A 19630-nucleotide genomic window follows, 5' to 3' on the forward strand; every position below is an offset into this window, starting at 1 on the left:
AGCTGGCCGGAAAGGCAGAAATAATTTTGAGAATAAAAAAAGGAACAAAACTCCTTTATTTTCAATAGTGAAGTTCTACTACACGTCTTTCGCTTTCACAATAACATCTTCAGGTGGGTGAAGATATATTGAGTTGTTATACTCGTTTTCAATTTCTCATTCCCACCAGGAAATTTACCTATCAGATAAAACAATGCGCGTATCAGACAAGCGTATCTTTCGTGATACGAGATAGATTTTGTTATCTTCTCATTTAATAGTATGATGGTGATGATGATATTTTCATCAAATTTGAGTTCGGTGATTTTTGATTTATTTCACTGAGTTGTTCGCAAGATGTCAACAATATTTTTGATACTTTCAATAATTTCTTTTTTTGTCGGTTGTAAGTATCTCAAAATGTATCTCCTCCATTTCTCTGCCAACTAATGAAATGAATAAAACTAAAAAGTAAATTTCCTAGTCTTTCAAGATTTATTTTCAAATTACATATTATTAGTATTGTAATACCGAAAAACTATATATTGAACCAAAAAGGAATTATTAAGCATTTTAATCTGTAAATAATATGTCCAGATCAAAATACTGCTAAAAGGAATAGATTGAATCTAGTACTTATACTGAGTAGTTTCACTTGGAAGCCTAATTTTCACAAAAAGCCTGATGCTTTTCTTTTTTTGTTGACACAGTAACTAATAAATGAATAAATATTAGTTATTAACTTTGCACTTTGGGATACAACAATATTTCAAATGCTCTTTGAATTAGGAACCCACAAAAACACTCCTTTTCTATTTTAGCATTTTCTGAAGATTCTATAGAAACTGTGGACCTTCTGCAAATCGAAACATACAAATGGGAGGGTTTGAATTCAGGTAGTGCCATCATTAATGTTACCGCCCAAAATCATTCGATATCTGTCAATATAGAAACATGCGATATTGGAAATCCTGAATCTAGGCCGAACAAGGAGTACCTGATTTTAAAAAATGGTTAGTATTTCGTACAATAAAATTAATGGCTTGGTTTCCATTTACAAGAGGCGTCATGTGAAAACCCTTTCAAGTATTCGAATTTTTCTTCCATAAACCGTTTTAAAAACTATTGCATTCCAATCTTCATAACACAGCGTCGTTCGATACATATTTCATTTGCCTTAGACTTAATTACGATCGAGAAAAATACACATGAAAGCAAAAACAAGGTGTTTTCCATAAGAAGCCTCTTCCAGTGAAGTTATTATTATAATTAGGTGTGCTTAATACTATTCTGATTAGGCCATCAGCCCAGATTTATATTTATGTACATATTCATTAATATAAATCTTTGTTGAATTCATTTTCCATTTGTACTGTGAGTCTTTTTAACCAAGGCGAAACGTATATTTACAACTCATATTTTTTATATATACATATATCTTATGAAATGTTTCTTTTTCAGGAAATGAAAATCCCCTTTCCCAAGATAATGGACGAATATTTGCTTACATCAAGAAACCGAAAACGATATATTTTTTTTCTAGTTCGGTTATCCTACAATTAGAGACTCCTAATGCACTAACAAAAAAATGTACTGTAACTTTTGAAAAGGGAGGTAAGTGTTTCAATTTCATGAAACGCATAATACACACTTTATTAACGAAGGGAAAAAAGTGAAGGTCGCTAAAGTTTGGAATATAGCCCATGAATTTCGAACATTTTTTGACATATTTGAAAACAATAATTTTTCTCAATTTTTCTCAGATGATGAAGATCCCCCACTACCTCCAGTGACAACAACCGAATCAGTTTCAACTTATGGTCCGGAAGTTTCGAAATATTCTACCGTGTTCATTTCTGGCTGTTCGATTGAGCAGTTCAACGAAGATAAAAAATTAATTAAGGAATTGAAGGATGATATAGTTGCCATGGCCGAAGACTACACGGAAACGGAGGGATTTTGTTTGACCAAAAAAATTGAGTGAGTGTTATTATGAGTTCATATTATACTGACTTAAGGTGCGTTTATGCAGCGTTACTAAGGACCATAGCTCTATTACACAGTGTTTATTTATGTACTCTCCTGCTACTCTGCAATCTGTGCTCTCCTGTTTGCTGGCACCGGCTGCGTCGCCGTAGTTGTCAATTGCCTGAAGGAAGGAAGCCATTCAAAAATAGTCGAATTCTCGTTTGGAAATAACTACGTATTTTATTTTATTTTTTCTTCATAGGCCCGAAGACGTGAATATTTATACTCTAGAGCAATGTCCAACACAATGGCAAGACTTTGCAAATTGCGTCCGCCTAGTCTATTCACTACCGCTAAAAACTGACAGTAGCTGTTCACTCTGGAAAGGATATCAATTGGCTGAAGAACATCTGAATATAATGTGGACCAGATTGGCTAGTAAATATCTGAAAGGTTTTTCTGTTTATGAACAGCCTGAAATCAACAGTTTGCTTACATGGTGGGTGATCTGTATAATACTTGTAATTCTTCTATTCGCTGCAGCAATTATATCGGTAAACTTGATATGGAGGAGGAATAAATTCTTGAAGAGGTGAGTTTGAGCAAATCACTATTTTGAATTTCGCTCTACCACCATATGGAATGGAAGGTATCTTTACCCTCTCTCGCTATCTACAAAGATAGCTTCGTTATCTGCGTTCTGAACGCTTTATCAGTTTCAGCGTTTTGTGCAGTATGTAGTTATAAATTTTCAACAGGGCAAATACGTTCGATGATGGTAATTACACAGCGGATATGAGAAAAATTTCGGAGATGTCTCTCACACCACCATATTTTCAACCAATTCCACCGATGTTTGGGAAAACTGATCTTTTTGTCGAAGTGAATGGTGCAGACAATGAAGGTAAGATGAGTTCAGCAGATGGTAATGTTTTTCCATTATATAAAAAGTGTATCATTACTAATTGCAGAGTTTTATTTGAGAAATTTCAAATTTTCGTCCAATTTGCATAACTTTTTACCTATTATTATATGAAATTACCGTTCCTGGCTACTACTAGTGGTGTATGAAAGGACAGTTGACTCTTTAATGCCTCTCAAATTCAAAGACCTGCAATTTTATCACAATTTCTTGATTCTTTAAAATTTCGTAAATATTGTTCTCTTGTTGTCAATTTTCGAGGTTTAAAGTTGAACATGAAGCTACACAATTATTTTCATTTAAATGTTATTATGAAGGCTTTTTGGGTCATTGGGTTGCATTTTATAAGTAGAAAAGAACATAGTATGTGTAATGATAAAATGATTGCCAGATAGAAAAGTAAACTGCTCGACGTTTTCCGAAGATGCATACCATCTTACTATTTTTCCAATTACATAATAAAAAGACAATAGGAACGTCTTTTAGTTCATAGTAAAGGAAGTTTTCATCAAGTTTCATCATATTTTGGGTGTCAGATTGCACATTTCAATGATTTTCCTCTTAGTCTGTTTTTTATATTTTCAAATAGTTTTTCGAGTTCTTCTCAACATATTCTTTCTTAGTGGAAAATCATTTTCACTGCCGGATATAATTCTTCTTTGGCTCGAAACAACCTCATGTAAACCAGAAATGTTGAAGTTTGTGTTACTGTGAAAACACAATTTCCCTCAAGTATTACTATTCCAACCTGAGAAACTTTACACAAACATAATTCGAACGGAAATTGGTTTGTTCTGAAGAGAACATTCCTAACAAACCATGATACACTCCACTTTTCCAACAGCATACAGAAAGGTATTTCAAATGAATAGGAATTTCTGCATTGTCAGTAAATGAAACAAATATTCAGACATATTTTCTTTCAGGATTCCAGTACGATGCTATTGATGAGAATGGGACAGCCATATGAACTGGATTATGAATGAAAGAAATTGTTTTGTAATTGCTTTTATTAAAAAATAAGGAATGCTTAACAAATGATACTTAATCGCAAGATTCAACTCATCACAGATTCATTTTCCTCACTTCTCATTTTCAAATATTCACCTAACTGTAAAATGTTAACAAAGTTTTTGACAAACTAGAAATATTTGTAACGGGCAAATCAAAAATAATAAAAAGAAGAACATTCTCAAAGAGTAACAAAAAATAATTTCTTGGTAAAAAATATATGTGTCATGTCATGACTTAAAAAATAGTTCACCAATTTTCTTCAGGTTCATCCTGGACAACATCTAGATTTTGTGCAGCACCAAAATCATCCTGTTGAATTAAACATTTATATATCAAAATTCCTTAAACTGAACCCAAATATTGAAACAAAGCAGTAAATTTGAGAAATTCTGATCAAGCACTCATTCAAACTTGGGTGTATTGGAGTGATATCCCAACAAATTTCTTTCTAGTAAAAATTAGTAAATATACATAAATGTTGACACTTACCTCTCTTATATCTCTTCCTCCAAAGGAATGTCCTCCGCTGCCCATTTCAAAATTGCCTGAGACCAGCCAGTCTGGTACCTGCTGACCAGCTTGCTTCATTATTCTTGAGAATTGACCAGCTTGAGTCGCATCATGATTAGGGTCGAAGAAGCTTGTTGCTTTTCCCCTGTTTCCTGCAATCAAGAAAAATGTCCTCAATTCATCACATACCAAATTACAAATTGAACTGAATCAAAAAACCAAGAGCTACAGTGATATCTTCAGTGAAACCTACCTAATCTTCCTGTTCTACCAATTCTGTGAACATATTCATCCACGCTATTAGGCAAATCGAAATTGATTACATGTTGGACACCCTGTATATCCAAACCTCGTGCTGCCACTCCAGTTGCCACCAAAACCTGACAAACTCCAGTCTTAAAGTCCCATAGTGCTTGCTCTCTCTCTCGTTGCAGTCTATCACCGTGTATACTTGTCGTTTTGATGTCATTTTCACTCAAAAATGCCGCCAAAAAGTCGGCATTCCTCTTTGTTTCCACAAATACCAAAGTCCTCATGCCAAGGTCCTCTTTGAGTATATCCAAAAGTTTCATTCGTTTTTCAAATTTCGTCACTTGAATAAAACTTTGTTCGACGTCGGTACACGCGCTACCAACGATGCCTACGGCTATGAATACGTAATTGTGCAAAAATTTTCCAGCTAAATGTTGAATTTCTTCTGGAAACGTTGCGGAAAACATGAGAGTTTGTCGATCTCCCTGAAAATTTTCATAATCAAACATTGGAAACCTATTTTCAGCCAAGTATTACTGGTGGACACTTACTACGAATGCCTTCACCCAATAGAAGCATAGAAAATAAATTGTAGATTACTAACTACACACTACACTAGATTTGCAATGGGATAATCCCATTGTTGAAGTGAAAGGATTCTAAATCTTTTTTTTTTCGACTTACCGTTGCAGTCATAGAGGCGTGTCCTAACATTTTCTCCACAGTAGGAAGGAAACCCATGTCCAACATTCTATCTGCCTCATCCAAAACGAAAAATTTCAAGCAATCAAAAGAGATGCATCCTCTGTCTAAGAAATCATTCAGTCTTCCTGGCGTGGCAACGAGTATATGACATCCCCTAAGAACCATAGCTCGCTGATGATTTGTTGATGTTCCACCATATGCTTTGACTACTTTGACAATCGAGTTGAAACTGAACTTATGAGCTTGTTCAAAGATCTGTATGGCCAGTTCCCTTGTGGGAGACACTATCACAACATTAGGTTTGGCTTTGTTTTCTTCAACAACTGGTGGTTCTTGTGCGGCCATCAGGTTATTGATAATGGGCAAGAGGAATGCAGCCTAAAAAGAAATTTCCACAATGACCAATAATCACTCTCGTCATTACTTCGCAAAAACAAAACGAAATACTATTGTTCTGGTACTAATGTGAAAATGAAAACAGAGTACAACTGAAAAAAGAGTAGCACCAATGACTTTGAAAAGTTAATATCCTCAGGTGATCAATGTAGTAGATAAGAGCAATTGCGAAAAATAAAGGAAAATCTTCTAGGGATCCTAATTTTCCACATATTGCTCTAAAGTAAACCGCACCCGTTAGGAAATAATCAATTTGAGATTTACTAGTGTGTGTCAGATTAGGGGAGATAGGAGGAGTTACCTTGGACCAAGTACATAGATTATTCTAAAAAAAGTCGGCCCTGTAAACAGGCTGGGTCTTTGACTTGTACAAATATAAACAGTAGATTCTTGAGGTCAAAAGAAACATATTTTCCTTTTCTATTTTTTCCGATTCGGCCCTGATAAAAAGATGTAGCCAATTGTATTTTTCAGAACTAGCTAAATTTGTGACACTACTGTGGATCTTTTAAAAAAAAGTTGCATTCGGTCAAAGTCCCCAATTTTTCGAATTTCACAGATAATATCAATGAATATGTTAACGGCGTGCAGACAATTATTGAATTCTGAAAAAGTACACCTCCGTGCAGGATTCGAACCCGCGCCCCTCTTGATTACCGGTCAAGTCAAGAGGGGCGCGAGTTCGAATCCTGCCCGGAGGTGTATTTTTTCAGAATTCAATAATTGTCTGCACGCCTTTAACATATTCATTGATATTTAATTTTCAGACATTAACTCCACTTCTCAATTCACAGATAATTTGTATTTTTATATCAAATCACTCGAAAACTGCACATTATACGAGAAAATATGAATATATTTTTATTTTGAAAAAAGGTAAAATATTAATTAGACATTCAACTTAGTTTCAAGAGTTGGGTTCTTTGAATTTTTGGCAATTTTTGGCCAAGAGAGGTGATCTCTTGCTTTCGAAAAAGATTCAAATAAATGACAAACTATATTCCGAAATTCATAAACCTGTTTGTGAGATAGAACTAAAAATAACATTTGTTTATGGGTTTTCAACAGCCTGTATCTTTTAAACAGAGCCGATTCGGAAAAAATGGTAAAAGTTTTTCTTTTGACCTCACGAATCTACTATTAAAATGTTTGTTCGAGTTTAAGACTCACCCTGTACGGTGTATCCTACTTTTTCAAGGGAAATAGATTCTTCCACAGGCCCAGGCCATATAAACCTGAGGTACAGAGAAACTGTGAACTTTCTCTGTCTAGACTAGATGATGCCACACAGAGATCATAAACAAATTGTGGTTTTACGCAAAGGTACTATAAACAGAGACGTAAGAAAGGAACCAATTTAATGGGCAGATGGCTATCACGCGAACCTTCACAGTGGGTTTCCCCGTATCTCAGGTTAATTTGGCCTATCTAATTGAACCGTAGTAAAAGTAAAAGTATATTCGATATTCACTATTTTTTGGAAAAATGCCCGAACAAGTCAATATTTTAAACCAGCCAACTTTTCATGGAGGTTTTTATGCACCCCTCTACAAGAGGTGGGGGTGGTTTTATAAATAGAAAAAGGGAATCTTTCAATTGTAAATTAACCTGTGTATAATATATTGCATACAGTTTTTTCACTACTATATGCTGCTTCTGTTTTCATTTGTATCTGTATCTATAATATACTATACCTGTACCATAAGATAATATCTCTTCAAGATGATGAATGGCAATACATTTGTAAGGAATTTTATGGCTGTGATATGATTAAACTGACACACATCACACCAAAAGTTCCTTAAAATGAACCCCTTAATTGCTGCAATGTTATCAAATATCGACAAGTCAAATAATTGAAAAAAAAAATTAAACAACTTCCTGTGTATAGTAAATTTCAAGTTTTATTTTCAAACCCACACATCTTCCAAGCAATATGTCAAATTTATGTTCTTGAATAAAATGGATCAAATACCAAATTATTTAAAAGTCACATGTAAAGGACTTCCTTTGGCCCAAACCCCAAAAATTTTGAAATTTCCTACCACTTGGGAAAGAAGTTCCATACTGAATTTTTCTGTATAAATTGTATCAGTTAATTAAGCTTGGACTTTTCAACCTAGTAATTGGACCTAAATATCGATATTTGAAGATCATGTCTGAATAGCTGATATAGTGCATCCATACAGTTTTGACACATTAAGCCTCGGTTTTATAACTTGATCTAGAATCAACCCTTGATTTACGGATAAACAATATGTTTTCAATAAATAATTCAGTCAAGAGTATTCAGAATATAATTCTAACATCAAATTATGATATCATGTGATTATGACTAGACTTTATCCAAAATTGCAAAATTTATGTTTATGACAGTTGGAAATTAAAAGTTATTTCCTAATTCAAAAATTTAAAGATATGCGAGTTCTTTTGTTTCCCAATGATATATTGAAACATTCCTAATTATGCAAATCAGATGTTTGTCTAACTACGGACTTAAAAATATCTAGAAACCGCCTATGACAACATTTATCAAATTATCAATAGTGATAAGAATAATCACACAATGATATATCTGATTTCACTTACTGTTTTTCCCGATCCAGTCTGAGCGCAGCCCATCAGATCCCGTCCATTCAAAATTGTGGGTATCGAATATTTTTGTATAGGTGTGGGATTCGTATAACCAGACTTCACTATATTATCTATAAGGTGAGGTCTCAATCCTGACGATTCAAAACTTTTGATGGGAGGTGGTACATTTTCACCACTAACATTGACTTCAATATCTTGCATCTTGATGAAATTTATACCTGTAGATATGCCATTTGTGAAGAGATCTTCTTCTGTCGTTCTATCAACAGGAATGTAATATTCTTTCTTGGGTTCTTCTCCATCATTATCATTATCTGTAATAAACGAATTAGTTTTGAGAAAACATGCGAAATAATAATATTAAAATATTTTCAAAACGCGAAGAGGTCAATTCAGGAGGGACATCTTTTAATGGTTAATCCATTTGGACACAGTGTTCCAAATTCAATGTCCCATGAGGGGATCTTAGAATTTGGAAGAGCCAAACAGAGTGGATGGCACAAATTCAAGGATGGTGGAAACTATAGCCTGCTAAAATCCTGTTTACAAGTTAATAGCAGAAATGGAGATCTTTTTATATAAAAGCTAGAAATCTAAAAGGAGAACCTCTTATGAAAAAATCCTTTCATTGTATTTTTCTTGATAAACTATGGGCCAAAACAGATCATTTCTGGTTGATAGTGTTGAAGTTTAATTTAAAAAACAAAGAGAAACTGCAAAATTAACTGATCAAGCTAATAATTCCAAAGTTTTAAAATACAACTGGCATGTCTAAAAAAATTGCTCGAAAGTTTGTCCATTACTTCTGATGCATGGCTGAACAGTAACATCTATATTTGGCCTAAAGTTTAATAAGAAAATGGTTTAATTTTTCAATTCTGATTCCATGGTGTAAATATGTCGTTTACTTTTGGGACACCCTGTATAGATTCCAATAATGTGAAGTGAAGCAAAAGATACCCGGTTGTACTTGTACATATTCTTAGAATCTTAGAAATTTGGTAAAAACAACCAACGTATCAAAGAGTTAACAAAAGTTAATTTATGGTATGTTCAAATTCCATGACATTTACATCCAAACAATACTGAAATCTTCATATAAGATTTTTTCCAAACACTTCATGGGTTATTTCACCACATGCACCAACTTTTTGTCGACAAATATCTTCTGAAGCATGGGAGTCATTTAATAAACAGCACTTCTAAGATGACCTTCTGTTTGAGAAAAAATGAACCAACTATTCGAACAATCTTATTGATGGTTAGTTAGAATTCTATATTAAAAAATGTAATTCTTCAAAATCAAAAATTTGAAATGCAGGGACTCAAAGATTACTCACTTTCTTTTGGCATATAGTCATCACCAGAAGACCTATTTCCTCCTCTACCCCCACCTCGACCACCTGTAATAAAACATTGATAAAATAATCACTTTTTGTTTTTTTTTTTCAGTTAAGACTACCTCTTCCACGACCCCTACTTCCTCCATCTCTGTCTTCATTGTCATAACCATTCTCATTGTCCTGATATCGGCCATTAGTATTTCCCCCTAAAATAAAATTATTTCAGCCATCTTTCATAATGTTTGATCATTGGGAAAAGGAAAACCCATGTCACCTAGTTGGCGCCTGAACTATAATTCTTCTTGGACCAAACTAAGCTAAAAGGTGCAGTTCTTACCTAAGTCTACTGCACAAAATTTAAATCATCACTGATGCCACCAAAATTTTGATTTCTCAAATTGAAATTATGTAGCTCTAACAACTGTATGCATGAAAGGATTTTTCGATAAACTATGACTTTTTCATAATGATTGATTTATAAAAAATATTTTCACAAAAATCTTCTAATGAAGGTTTTAGAAGTAGATGTTAAGTAAATGTTTTTTTACACAAGATGTTGGAAAGAAAATTTCACATTTCCTATAGCATACCAAATAATTCCCCATATGGTAATATGTCAAAATAAAGAACAAAAATTTGTTTACCATGTTTCGGATAAATGCAAAAGCTTCAAGATAAGGGCGAGCAAAAAATCAATTCACCCCATTTCTTTTGATAGAACTATAATTTCCTACTAGATACTGGAGTGAACAAAATACATTTAAACAATGCAGACAGTTTTTTGCCTGAATGAAGGGGGCCACTTCGAGCAACTCAGTTAACTACCAACTTGCATGTCTATGGGCCAGTTGATGGTGGATATTCCAGGTTTATCTACCATCACCCAACACACAGACAATCAACTTGGTTGTCAAATGATGTGTTGACAACATGGTTGTCACCTCAGTTGCCTGTTTGTGAGCAGCTTTGCAAGCTCTTACATTAACCTGAAACATAGCAGCCTAGTTTTTGTACTCACCTCCTAGTAGACAAGAAATGTAATAAGGTACTTAGCATGCTATAAAAAATGTTCAGTTTTTTAGCTTGTTACTTCCCCACATCAAGAAGACTTTTGCCTAACCCACTCTGCTTCAAAAACCACTCATGATTTGTATTCAACAATCAACTTGTCTCATTAAACCCAATTAATTGATAAGAAATGTATTTACCACGGCCACCTCTTCCTCCTCGGCCACCACGACCACCTCTTCCTCTTTTATCTTGACCATAGCTGCTGTTGTAATTATTATATGATGATGTATCGTCATTACCCCAACCGCTATCTTCTACTTGATTGGAATCATTTGGGTTCCATTCATTATTATAATCTGATTTAACGGATTTAAAGCCCCGGCCAGCAGCAAACTTAGTACCTCCTTCAGATATAACCCCATAATTCTATAAATGATAATGTTAAGAGAAATATGTCAAAAACCAATACATTATCATCATTACACTGATATACTTTTTTAGTTTTTATCTATAGACAGTGTTTGTCTCTGCTATAGATATAAGATTGATTGATAAACTACCAAGAAATAATTGATTTATCATAAATTACAGAGTGAATGATGAAATAACTTATGTTCAAATAATACTTGAAGATGTATTTCTCAGAGTTTTCAGATGCAAAAGCGGTTTCACTAAACTGGATAAACTCCACTTCCAGTGATAAAAATAAAATGTTGATAATAATCGTAACATTACATTACTTACATTATAATTGTTGGTAGATGTATCGTCATTATCCCAGTCTTCATCCATGTCTGCAAAATTCAAAACAGTTTAAAAACTCGAAAATGCTAAAATGCATACCAAGCGTCTATGTCCATGCTTTGCGCGGCAAACATGATAAATGTGATTTCATTTTTTTAATAAAATACTCACTTCTTTGTTGTTACGGAATTTCAAAAAAGCTGGCGGTGTGTCACTTAAACAAAACTAAGATTTTTACTAATTTGAAAATTTTCTTATAATACTTAATTGTTCCGTACAATCTACAAAATCGACCAACTACGCCGAGAAGCTGAGATTAATCGAAAAACGGCGAACGGCGAATACGGCGAGCCAATACCGGAAATGCTAGCAGAGATTTAGATTTCCATAGAACATCCAGAAAGATTAATGCATAGAATAATTGAGATTTTTTGGTCTACTACTGACGAAAAGTTCATTGTATAAATAAACAATAATTATCAATTTATTCAATACTACAATAATCTCATTGTTTCTACCCTATAGTAATAAGAAAATTGAGACCAAACATTAATTGAATAGATTCAATTTTAGCATATAACTATCAGTAGATCTAAATATGAATAGCTGTAGGGTGTTTTCTCAATTTTCTGTGGTATATTCTGCTACATCCATCAAAACATTCATATTCAAATTTTTTCCAATTATTTATTTCAATTACAAAATAAAAATTAAATAGGCCCAGACCCTGGTATCATTCCTTCTATAAAAGCCAAATAGGATTTATTCAAACTCAATCTGCTAACGAATTGTCCCGTTTGTAAAAACTGCCTTGGGGTATGATATGAATTCAGGAGAAAATCTTTTATCATCAAGAAGTGGAATATTAAGTAAAATGAATGAGTGTGGTCTTCCACCAATCGATATTTCTAAAGACAAATTTCCTTGCTGTATTGTTTGGACTCCTATACCAGTTTTGTCATGGTTCTTTCCATTTATTGGTCATATGGGTATAGCTTTATCTTCAGGAGTTATAAGGGATTTTGCAGGACCATATTATGTATCGGAAGATAATATGGCTTTCGGAAGACCAACCAAGTACTGGCAATTGAAACCTGCCCTCGCAAGAGGAGGAATATCTGGTTGGGATAATGCGGTTACTGAAGCTTCCGACATTTATAAAGGACGTATGCACAATTTATTTTGTGACAATTGCCATTCTCATGTAGCCACTGCCTTAGATTTAATGAAGTATAAAGACTCCTCTGATTGGAATATGATAAAATTGGCATTTTTAATTTTGATATATGGGAAATATGTGAGCTTTGGGAGGTTTTTTCAAACATGGGTGCCCTCAGTTTTATTTTATGCCATTATTTTTGCTTTAATGTATAATATGATTTAATATATTATAGTCATATATGTACATATTTATGTATTGAAGAAAGATTGTTCAAGTATAGAATAAATAAGGAAAAAATTAATAAATTGGTTGTTTATTCAACAGAATAGAAAAATAAGTATCCTATTTATACTATAAAATAATATAAGATTTTATGTACTACCTAATCATTTAATTCTGTAAGGAATATTTGCAATTTCATTGCTCCGGGTTGTTCCATATATAATTTCACCATTCTATTATGGACAATCCCACATAGGGCTTTACAGTTATTTAGTTGCATACCTGAGAGAAACATTAAAAATTTTTTTATATCTATTGTGGAACTAACTGCATGCATTTCGTCATCTTCATTTGTATCATCGATGTCGTTGTTTGAAGTGATGCCAACTAAAACATGAGAGCTTCTGATTACTTCAATTATTCATTGTTCACGAAGGATTAAATTTTTATCGGAAAAATCATTTAAAAAGTCTTGCTATTTAAATTTTAAGACAAATAAAAACTAAATGGAGAAAAGCTTTATTATAAGCAGATAAATCCGATGACACTTTTCTAGATTTTGCGAATTAGTTGTTACTTTGAAAGGTAAGTTTTCAGGTTTATGTTCATTTTTAGGCTGAAACATTCACGATATGGCATGATGGATTTGATACAAAAAATGCATTTGTTACAAAAAATAAATAACTTTACACATTTTTGTTTGTTACTTTTTGGCATTTCATGAGCAAGTTAAGAGTATCTTGAAAACATTACTGTAGAGGACCACTGTGACCATATGGTAACAATTTTTTTTTATCTGTTTGCTGCAAAGCAAACGATTACATGTCTACATTGATCTTTACAAATGCCTGGACAAATTTCGAAATTTTTCATATAAGCCTTGGCTAGTAACAAAATGATGTAATATAATATATACTTACAATTGCATAAGTTGAAAAGTACGAGCAATACATTACCTGCAAAACTCTCTAAATTTAAGTCTGGAAAATGTGATGATATTGTCACAGTATTAGTTTGTATTCGAAGAATCAATCTACCATTTTTATTTGCAGAAACAATCAACTGGTGACTCATATTCTTCATTCTCTCCACAATACTCTTTAAATGTTTTAAAGGTGGCATTGATATTGTTACCTTCAGAACAATGAAGTCATTACATATGCCTACTTTATTTGTCAGTATTAAGGTGAATGATATTCAAAGACTCACATGAAAATCGTTGAATCTTGGTTCTTCATAATTACTCCAATGTTTTCTAGAGATTACTTCCACTCGTATGTCATGAACACATTGTCTAGATTGAATATCCTCTGGAGCCTGGTAAAAAAATGTTTACAATTTTCCCAAAATATATTTCTATAACTTACCAGTTCCATCTCCAATGTAAGACAGGGAAATTCTTTATTGGTAAGTTTTATTTTCAAATTCTTCACATTTTGTTTCAAAACTGATACAGATCTAGCCAAAAGAGCTGTAAAGTAATGTGTTAAAACAATCATTTGTATAATATCGAATATAAACCTGTTGAAAATTCCAAATATATCTCATTGTATTCATCACTGACTCCTACTACATTGTATTCTTTGAAATAAAAATTAGCTGGTAAATCACACCAAACTAGTGGACGTCGGGGACCAGATTCTTCCTCAGAGACAATAAAATATACATTTCTGGTGGTGATTCTCATAACACATTCTTTGGAAAATTTAGATAGGCTGGTTGCAATATCTGAAATTCAAAATCATACACATTTCTATAAGTAAAATTGGAAATTCAGGAGTAATTATTGGAAATTCTAACCAAAATATAGCTAAAGATGCTGAAATAAATACGTGTAGCTAAGGCATATATCTTACTCATGAAGTCTCGCATAGCGGTAGAATCTGAAATGAGTCCTCTGAATTTCATTTTGTTTCGTTTCGTATTCGTTTCGTATTCTTCACATTTTCACATTAGTAATTATTTATCCCAAAACATTCCCAACCCTCATTCGGCATTTGAAAACAATTCGCGCCTTGGACCACAGACTCTTATCAAGTTTCTCTTTGCTCATTACTGTACATTCTATGCACGAAGACGAATGGAACGAATGGATTCAATCGAATTTCAATCAATTTCAATTTTCAATCAGTTTTCTCAAAAATGGCTTCATAAAAATAAGGATGGTGCAATTAAGGAAGCATTTTCATTAGCCGTTACCTCCATCGATCATGATACCGCATGCCAAATAATAATGAAAGCACCCTTTTCTATCCAATAAAATGCGTGAATAGCATAGCTTGAATGAATGGCTTTATACCTATTGAAGATCGACCCCAAATCAAAAAATATCATATGATTTGGACTGAATTTTGTAATGAAAATAATTTAAAATCAATTATTAGTTCTCAATTCCAAATAACCCATACCTACAGTTTACAGTTTTATTCAACACTAGGTAAACAACACTAACTTACTTTAGGCTCACAAAATTGTACTCATATTTCATCATTTGAATCGATTAAATTTGAATTGATTTGGATAACAAAAACAATATATGTATATCATCTTTGCAAAACCCGCTGCAATATTTTCAGGTAAAATAATACGAATTTTTCTAATTTTATTCATATTACTACATTATTATATTTGTTTCATGCAACATTTTGTTTCCCAAAAAAATTGATTCAGTATAAATAAACTTCTAACGCATAAGAATTTTCTGAAAATTTTTTTATTCTTATTCCTTATTTCTCAGATGTTTGATGAGAAAGTGCCAAGAAAAATTCAAACACTGCCCAAAATCAATCGATATATAAAATAATAACATAGCCAAGTCAAGGGCTCGCGGTTCGTCTCAGCATCAAGAACTTTAATTGAAGAAAAAACAATTAATGCTAGAATTTGCTTGAAACTTTTCACTCTCGTCGCTCTATAGTTTTTAGTGTATTCCCAGAGGAATTTTGTACCTCCAGAGTCCCAGAGATAATATGAGATTTGAATTTTATGAACTGGACTAGTTTAGACTTTCAGAATTTAGGAGGACACTCAGAAAAAAATATGATACTCAAAATTAGAAGATACAGAAAAATATATAAGTAAATAATACAGAGTGCAGTTCAAACAAAATTTGCAACACGAATTGTCCAATTCCAATGTATCATTTTTGGCTGACTATACGGTAAGACGTTAAGGATATATGTTCATATAAAGTTTTTTTCTTAAAATTGGCCCAAAAATCACCCCCATAAGTATTGACATTCAATTAGGAAACACTCTGTATATGCTTAGAGTATATTCAGCAAATGGTACTAGATTCTTGTATAACTATTTTGTTCGATTCAACTATCAATTTATTGATTGAGGAAAATAAAGCTTGTTTTTTTAGAATTTTTAAAAAGTAGAAAGTCTGTGAAATTTCCGAGGAAGTGTACCTTATGTTTGTTTGTTAAATTTCGAAGGTTATTTTTGTCAGGAATAATACATGGGAAATAAATATTAGGTCATTCGAAGTGATTTTACTGCCTCCATCTTTCATCACAAAAGAGAGCGCTTTTTACAATCCTCTCATACAAACCAGATGTGTCTGCTTCATCATTCGTTCTACACTTCAGCTAGTTCAGAAAGTGTAGTGAGTAGGTATAAAAACTATAGTTTATCGCCTTTGAAAACATCATACTGTGGGATATATCCAATATTGGATATAATAAATTTAAAAGATATTTATTGGCAAGAACGAGCATGCAAAAAATCCTTGCAGGGTAGAAAATTTTCAATATTTTTTTTTTAACTACCGCTTAAATGGTTGTTTCACAAATTGTTGAAATCAAATATTAGTTATTTCCATCCGAAAAGGCGCATTTTCATTAATCGTTGGTAACCGCATTCAGAGTCGTGAGGTTTATCTGTTCAAAAAGGTAAATTCTTTTTACAGTATTTTTCTTCGTCATCATAAAATTATTTGTTGCTGTTGATTTTATTTTATTTTAATATCTATTTAAAAGGGTCGAGATTTTATTATGGTGTAATAAAGCCATAAAGTATATCTTTTCTGTGCGAATAAAACCGCTGGAAATTTCAGCCCGAATGGACCCATTGAGAATTCTATCAACATCTGTTTCGCTCCTTGAAAAAGGATTTTCTGAGAATTCTAGGTACAAATTATGGAGTACCAATAATACTCTAAGAAGGTACAGTAAGGGACTATATAGCTACATGCCGACATAGGGTGTCATAACTAGAAACCAGAAATGAAACGCTATATCTGATTATATTTTGATTCAATACGGATAATCTCAATATTTTTTTTTACTTATCTCGATTCTTTTCAGAGATAATCGTGAATGGTAAAGTTCTGAAAATGTCTTATGTATTTAAAAGTTCTACTGCTGTTAAAAATCTACATATCTGCTATAAATTGAAATATATGTAGGGTCCACAATAAAGAATGATATTTATGTTTTTTTGAATGGATAGGTAATACAGGTATATTATTCTAAACATTCTTATAAACCTTATTATGTTATACCATATCCTACTAGAAGTTCTAACTAACTCTAGTAGGCTATGGTTATACCTTAATTCATTAGTTAGTTCATCAGATTCATCATGACATATATTGCATATATTTATCTCAACCGATTTTAGAGCAATAAATGAATATTCACTCATTAAGTTAAGAACAACATTAACACCATGAATATCGAGCAAAGCATAAGTATTTTTCTGATGAAAAAAGTTATTATAGCAAACTGTCATAATTTTTTCATGCCAAAAGACTGAGATTTATCGCACTACTACACACTGTAGATCACTGGTTCTTAACCGGTGGTCCGCGGACCACTGGTGGTCCGTGGAAGCACCCGAAGTGGTCCGCGAAGCCATCCGACAGGACATAGGGTTGAACCAGACTGAACAGCACTTATTGATAACAATTATTTTATATTAGTTTTTTAGAAAAATGCCACCAAAACGAAAGTATATTGAACTGGGTTTCTTCAATAGAAAAAATGGGGAGACTAGACCCCAATGCTCTCTCTTTTCATCGACACTGGTACTGGTAATTAAAAACAAGCATCGAAATCGGTTGAATGCCAGTTGCGACATGCCGGTTTGGCATTAAGTACCTAGCACTGAACCAAGGATTCATAAATTGGTGAAGAGTATGCAGTGAAAAAAATCGCATTGAAATAGTAAAGCTTCTGGTAAAACTTCGATTTATACCCCAACTCAAATTTTAATAATTATTTTTTTAGATAGAATTTTTTATAAGGAATCTAATGGTATTAGTCTCAATCTGCGGAAACTTATAGTTCGGCAGTTATGATTTTTTGAAATTTTTATAAAGTGCTTTTTCTCGAATTCGACAAAGTGCCTACGTAAGATTTTTTTGCCGATTTTTTCCTGGATGCAAGAGAAGATACAAAATATATTCGTACAACTATCAATCCCGCCAAACTTTCAATTTGAGAGAAAAGATTTTTCGAAAATTTCATCAAAATACGTGCTATATCATTATATAATCATGAAAAATTATATTTTCACTTTTCGGTCCTTTAAACTTAAATTTAAATCGCCAAAATGATACTTTCATGTATGAAATTGTTTTTTCAACCTAACCTAACCTTAAAATAATTCAGTTCAATTTTTATCCAAAATTGATATTTCTTCCAATGAATAACCTCAAAATCCCAATTGGTTAAGTTCTGTTGAGAAAAACATTCGAATTAATCGAGAATTACAGTGAACAAACATTCAAATGTCATAATTGAGTGAATTTAACGAACATTTCGAAAAATAATAGCTAATGAACTATAAATTTCCGCAGATTGGGATTACTACCATTCGATTCCTCATGAAAAATTCTATCTATAAGAAAATATAAAAATTATCATCAAAATCTGAGGTGGGGCATAAATCGAAGTCGAGCCCGTTTATTAAAATTTATAACTACAACAACCTTGTTTATTCATTTACAGAAATTGACATTTACGTACTCAATATTACCTCGGAACACTTGGTGGTCCGTGACAAGACAACAATTTTGTCAAATGGTCCCTGATCACTAAAAGGTTAAGAACCACTGCTGTAGATATAAGGTAGATATCAAAGGTATAATCTATATAATCTTTGGTAGATATATTTTCTATTCAGATAGGCGGCTTACGAAACACAATTGAGGTGTTTAAAGGAATTTACGAAATTAGTATATGTACAGGGTGGGCAAGATTTATTGTCTACTGAGAGGATCTCGAGAACTATAGCAGCTAGAAGAAAACGGATGACACATTTCCGAGCTCTTTTTCTGAGAAACAAAGAATGGTGGAAACCGTAGCCTGCTACGATTCTTCGTTTTTGAGTTATTATCAAAAATGAGATTTTGATGATTTCGAAAAGTTCTCATAACTTTTTTGTCTTTGAAGTTACAAGATTTGAAACTTGAAAACCTTCTTAGGCATTTTTTTACGTAGAATCTACTGACAAAAGTTTTTTTTTTTTAATTCAAAAATAACATTCAATAAAAGTTTCTATTTAAAAAACGAAAGTTCGTCTAATGATTCGAAATGAAAAATATTTTGAGCTCGTCAGTGGATTCTACATAAAAAAAGGCCTGTAAATGGTTCAAGTTTCAGACTTGTCAAAAACAAATAAGTTATGAGAACTTTTCGAAATCGTCAAAATCTCATTTTTTGCTAATAACTCAAAAACGAAGACTCGTAGGAGGCTACGGTTTTCACCATTCTTTGTTTCCCTAAAAAAGAGTTCGGAAATGTGTCATCCGTTTTCTTCTATCTCTTATAGTTCTCGAGATCCCTTCAGTAGATATAC

The 19630-nt window shown here is 32.8% G+C and overlaps 4 protein-coding genes across 4 annotated transcripts; 2 read left to right on the forward strand and 2 right to left on the reverse strand.

Annotated features, from left to right (window-relative positions):
- The first annotated feature begins 227 nt into the window (after positions 1–227).
- LOC123307094 lies at positions 228–3903 on the forward strand. The gene is made up of 7 exons (XM_044889304.1): positions 228–385; positions 801–992; positions 1441–1593; positions 1743–1959; positions 2210–2539; positions 2706–2851; positions 3796–3903. The coding sequence occupies exons 1-7, from the start codon at positions 337–339 to the stop codon at positions 3837–3839; spliced, it is 1131 nt and encodes a 376-aa protein (XP_044745239.1). The 5' UTR covers positions 228–336; the 3' UTR covers positions 3840–3903.
- LOC123307086 (ATP-dependent RNA helicase vasa) lies at positions 3865–11806 on the reverse strand. Its single transcript, XM_044889292.1, has 10 exons — positions 11611–11806; positions 11440–11489; positions 10893–11121; positions 9804–9890; positions 9682–9744; positions 8336–8655; positions 5330–5728; positions 4647–5130; positions 4373–4545; positions 3865–4192 (listed from the first exon to the last, which is right to left on the reverse strand). Exons 2-10 carry the CDS (start codon positions 11485–11487, stop codon positions 4130–4132), a joined length of 1866 nt encoding a protein of 621 aa, XP_044745227.1. The 5' UTR covers positions 11488–11489; positions 11611–11806; the 3' UTR covers positions 3865–4129.
- A 273-nt stretch (positions 11807–12079) lies between these two features.
- LOC123307106 (transmembrane protein 222) lies at positions 12080–12906 on the forward strand. Its single transcript, XM_044889319.1, has one exon. It carries the CDS (start codon positions 12263–12265, stop codon positions 12821–12823), a length of 561 nt encoding a protein of 186 aa, XP_044745254.1. The 5' UTR covers positions 12080–12262; the 3' UTR covers positions 12824–12906.
- On the reverse strand, positions 12899–14833 carry LOC123307101 (checkpoint protein HUS1). The gene is made up of 6 exons (XM_044889311.1): positions 14680–14833; positions 14345–14551; positions 14191–14294; positions 14033–14140; positions 13780–13957; positions 12899–13210 (listed from the first exon to the last, which is right to left on the reverse strand). Exons 1-6 carry the CDS (start codon positions 14729–14731, stop codon positions 12984–12986), a joined length of 876 nt encoding a protein of 291 aa, XP_044745246.1. The 5' UTR covers positions 14732–14833; the 3' UTR covers positions 12899–12983.
- Positions 14834–19630: the final 4797 nt, after the last annotated feature.

Source organism: Coccinella septempunctata, chromosome 2, assembly GCF_907165205.1.
Source record: "Coccinella septempunctata chromosome 2, icCocSept1.1, whole genome shotgun sequence".
Lineage (NCBI taxonomy): Eukaryota > Metazoa > Arthropoda > Insecta > Coleoptera > Coccinellidae > Coccinella > Coccinella septempunctata.

Excerpts from the sequence above, each read along its gene's own strand:
- LOC123307094 (XM_044889304.1), top strand. The coding sequence starts at position 337 with ATGTCAACAATATTTTTGATACTTTCAATAATTTCTTTTTTTGTCGGT. Across the intron at positions 386-800 it reads AATTTCTTTTTTTGTCGGTT|CATTTTCTGAAGATTCTATA; the intron begins GTAAGTATCTCA and ends TTTCTATTTTAG. Across the intron at positions 993-1,440 it reads GTACCTGATTTTAAAAAATG|GAAATGAAAATCCCCTTTCC; the intron begins GTTAGTATTTCG and ends TTTCTTTTTCAG.
- LOC123307086 (XM_044889292.1), bottom strand. The coding sequence starts at position 11,487 with ATGGATGAAGACTGGGATAATGACGATACATCTACCAACAATTATAAT. Across the intron at positions 5,729-8,335 it reads AGACTGGATCGGGAAAAACA|GCTGCATTCCTCTTGCCCAT; the intron begins GTAAGTGAAATC and ends ATTTCTTTTTAG. Across the intron at positions 4,193-4,372 it reads GAGGAAGAGATATAAGAGAG|GATGATTTTGGTGCTGCACA; the intron begins GTAAGTGTCAAC and ends TTAATTCAACAG.
- LOC123307106 (XM_044889319.1), top strand. The coding sequence starts at position 12,263 with ATGAATTCAGGAGAAAATCTTTTATCATCAAGAAGTGGAATATTAAGT.
- LOC123307101 (XM_044889311.1), bottom strand. The coding sequence starts at position 14,731 with ATGAAATTCAGAGGACTCATTTCAGATTCTACCGCTATGCGAGACTTC. Across the intron at positions 14,552-14,679 it reads CGCTATGCGAGACTTCATGA|ATATTGCAACCAGCCTATCT; the intron begins GTAAGATATATG and ends TTTGAATTTCAG. Across the intron at positions 13,958-14,032 it reads CAAGATTCAACGATTTTCAT|GTAACAATATCAATGCCACC; the intron begins GTGAGTCTTTGA and ends ATTGTTCTGAAG.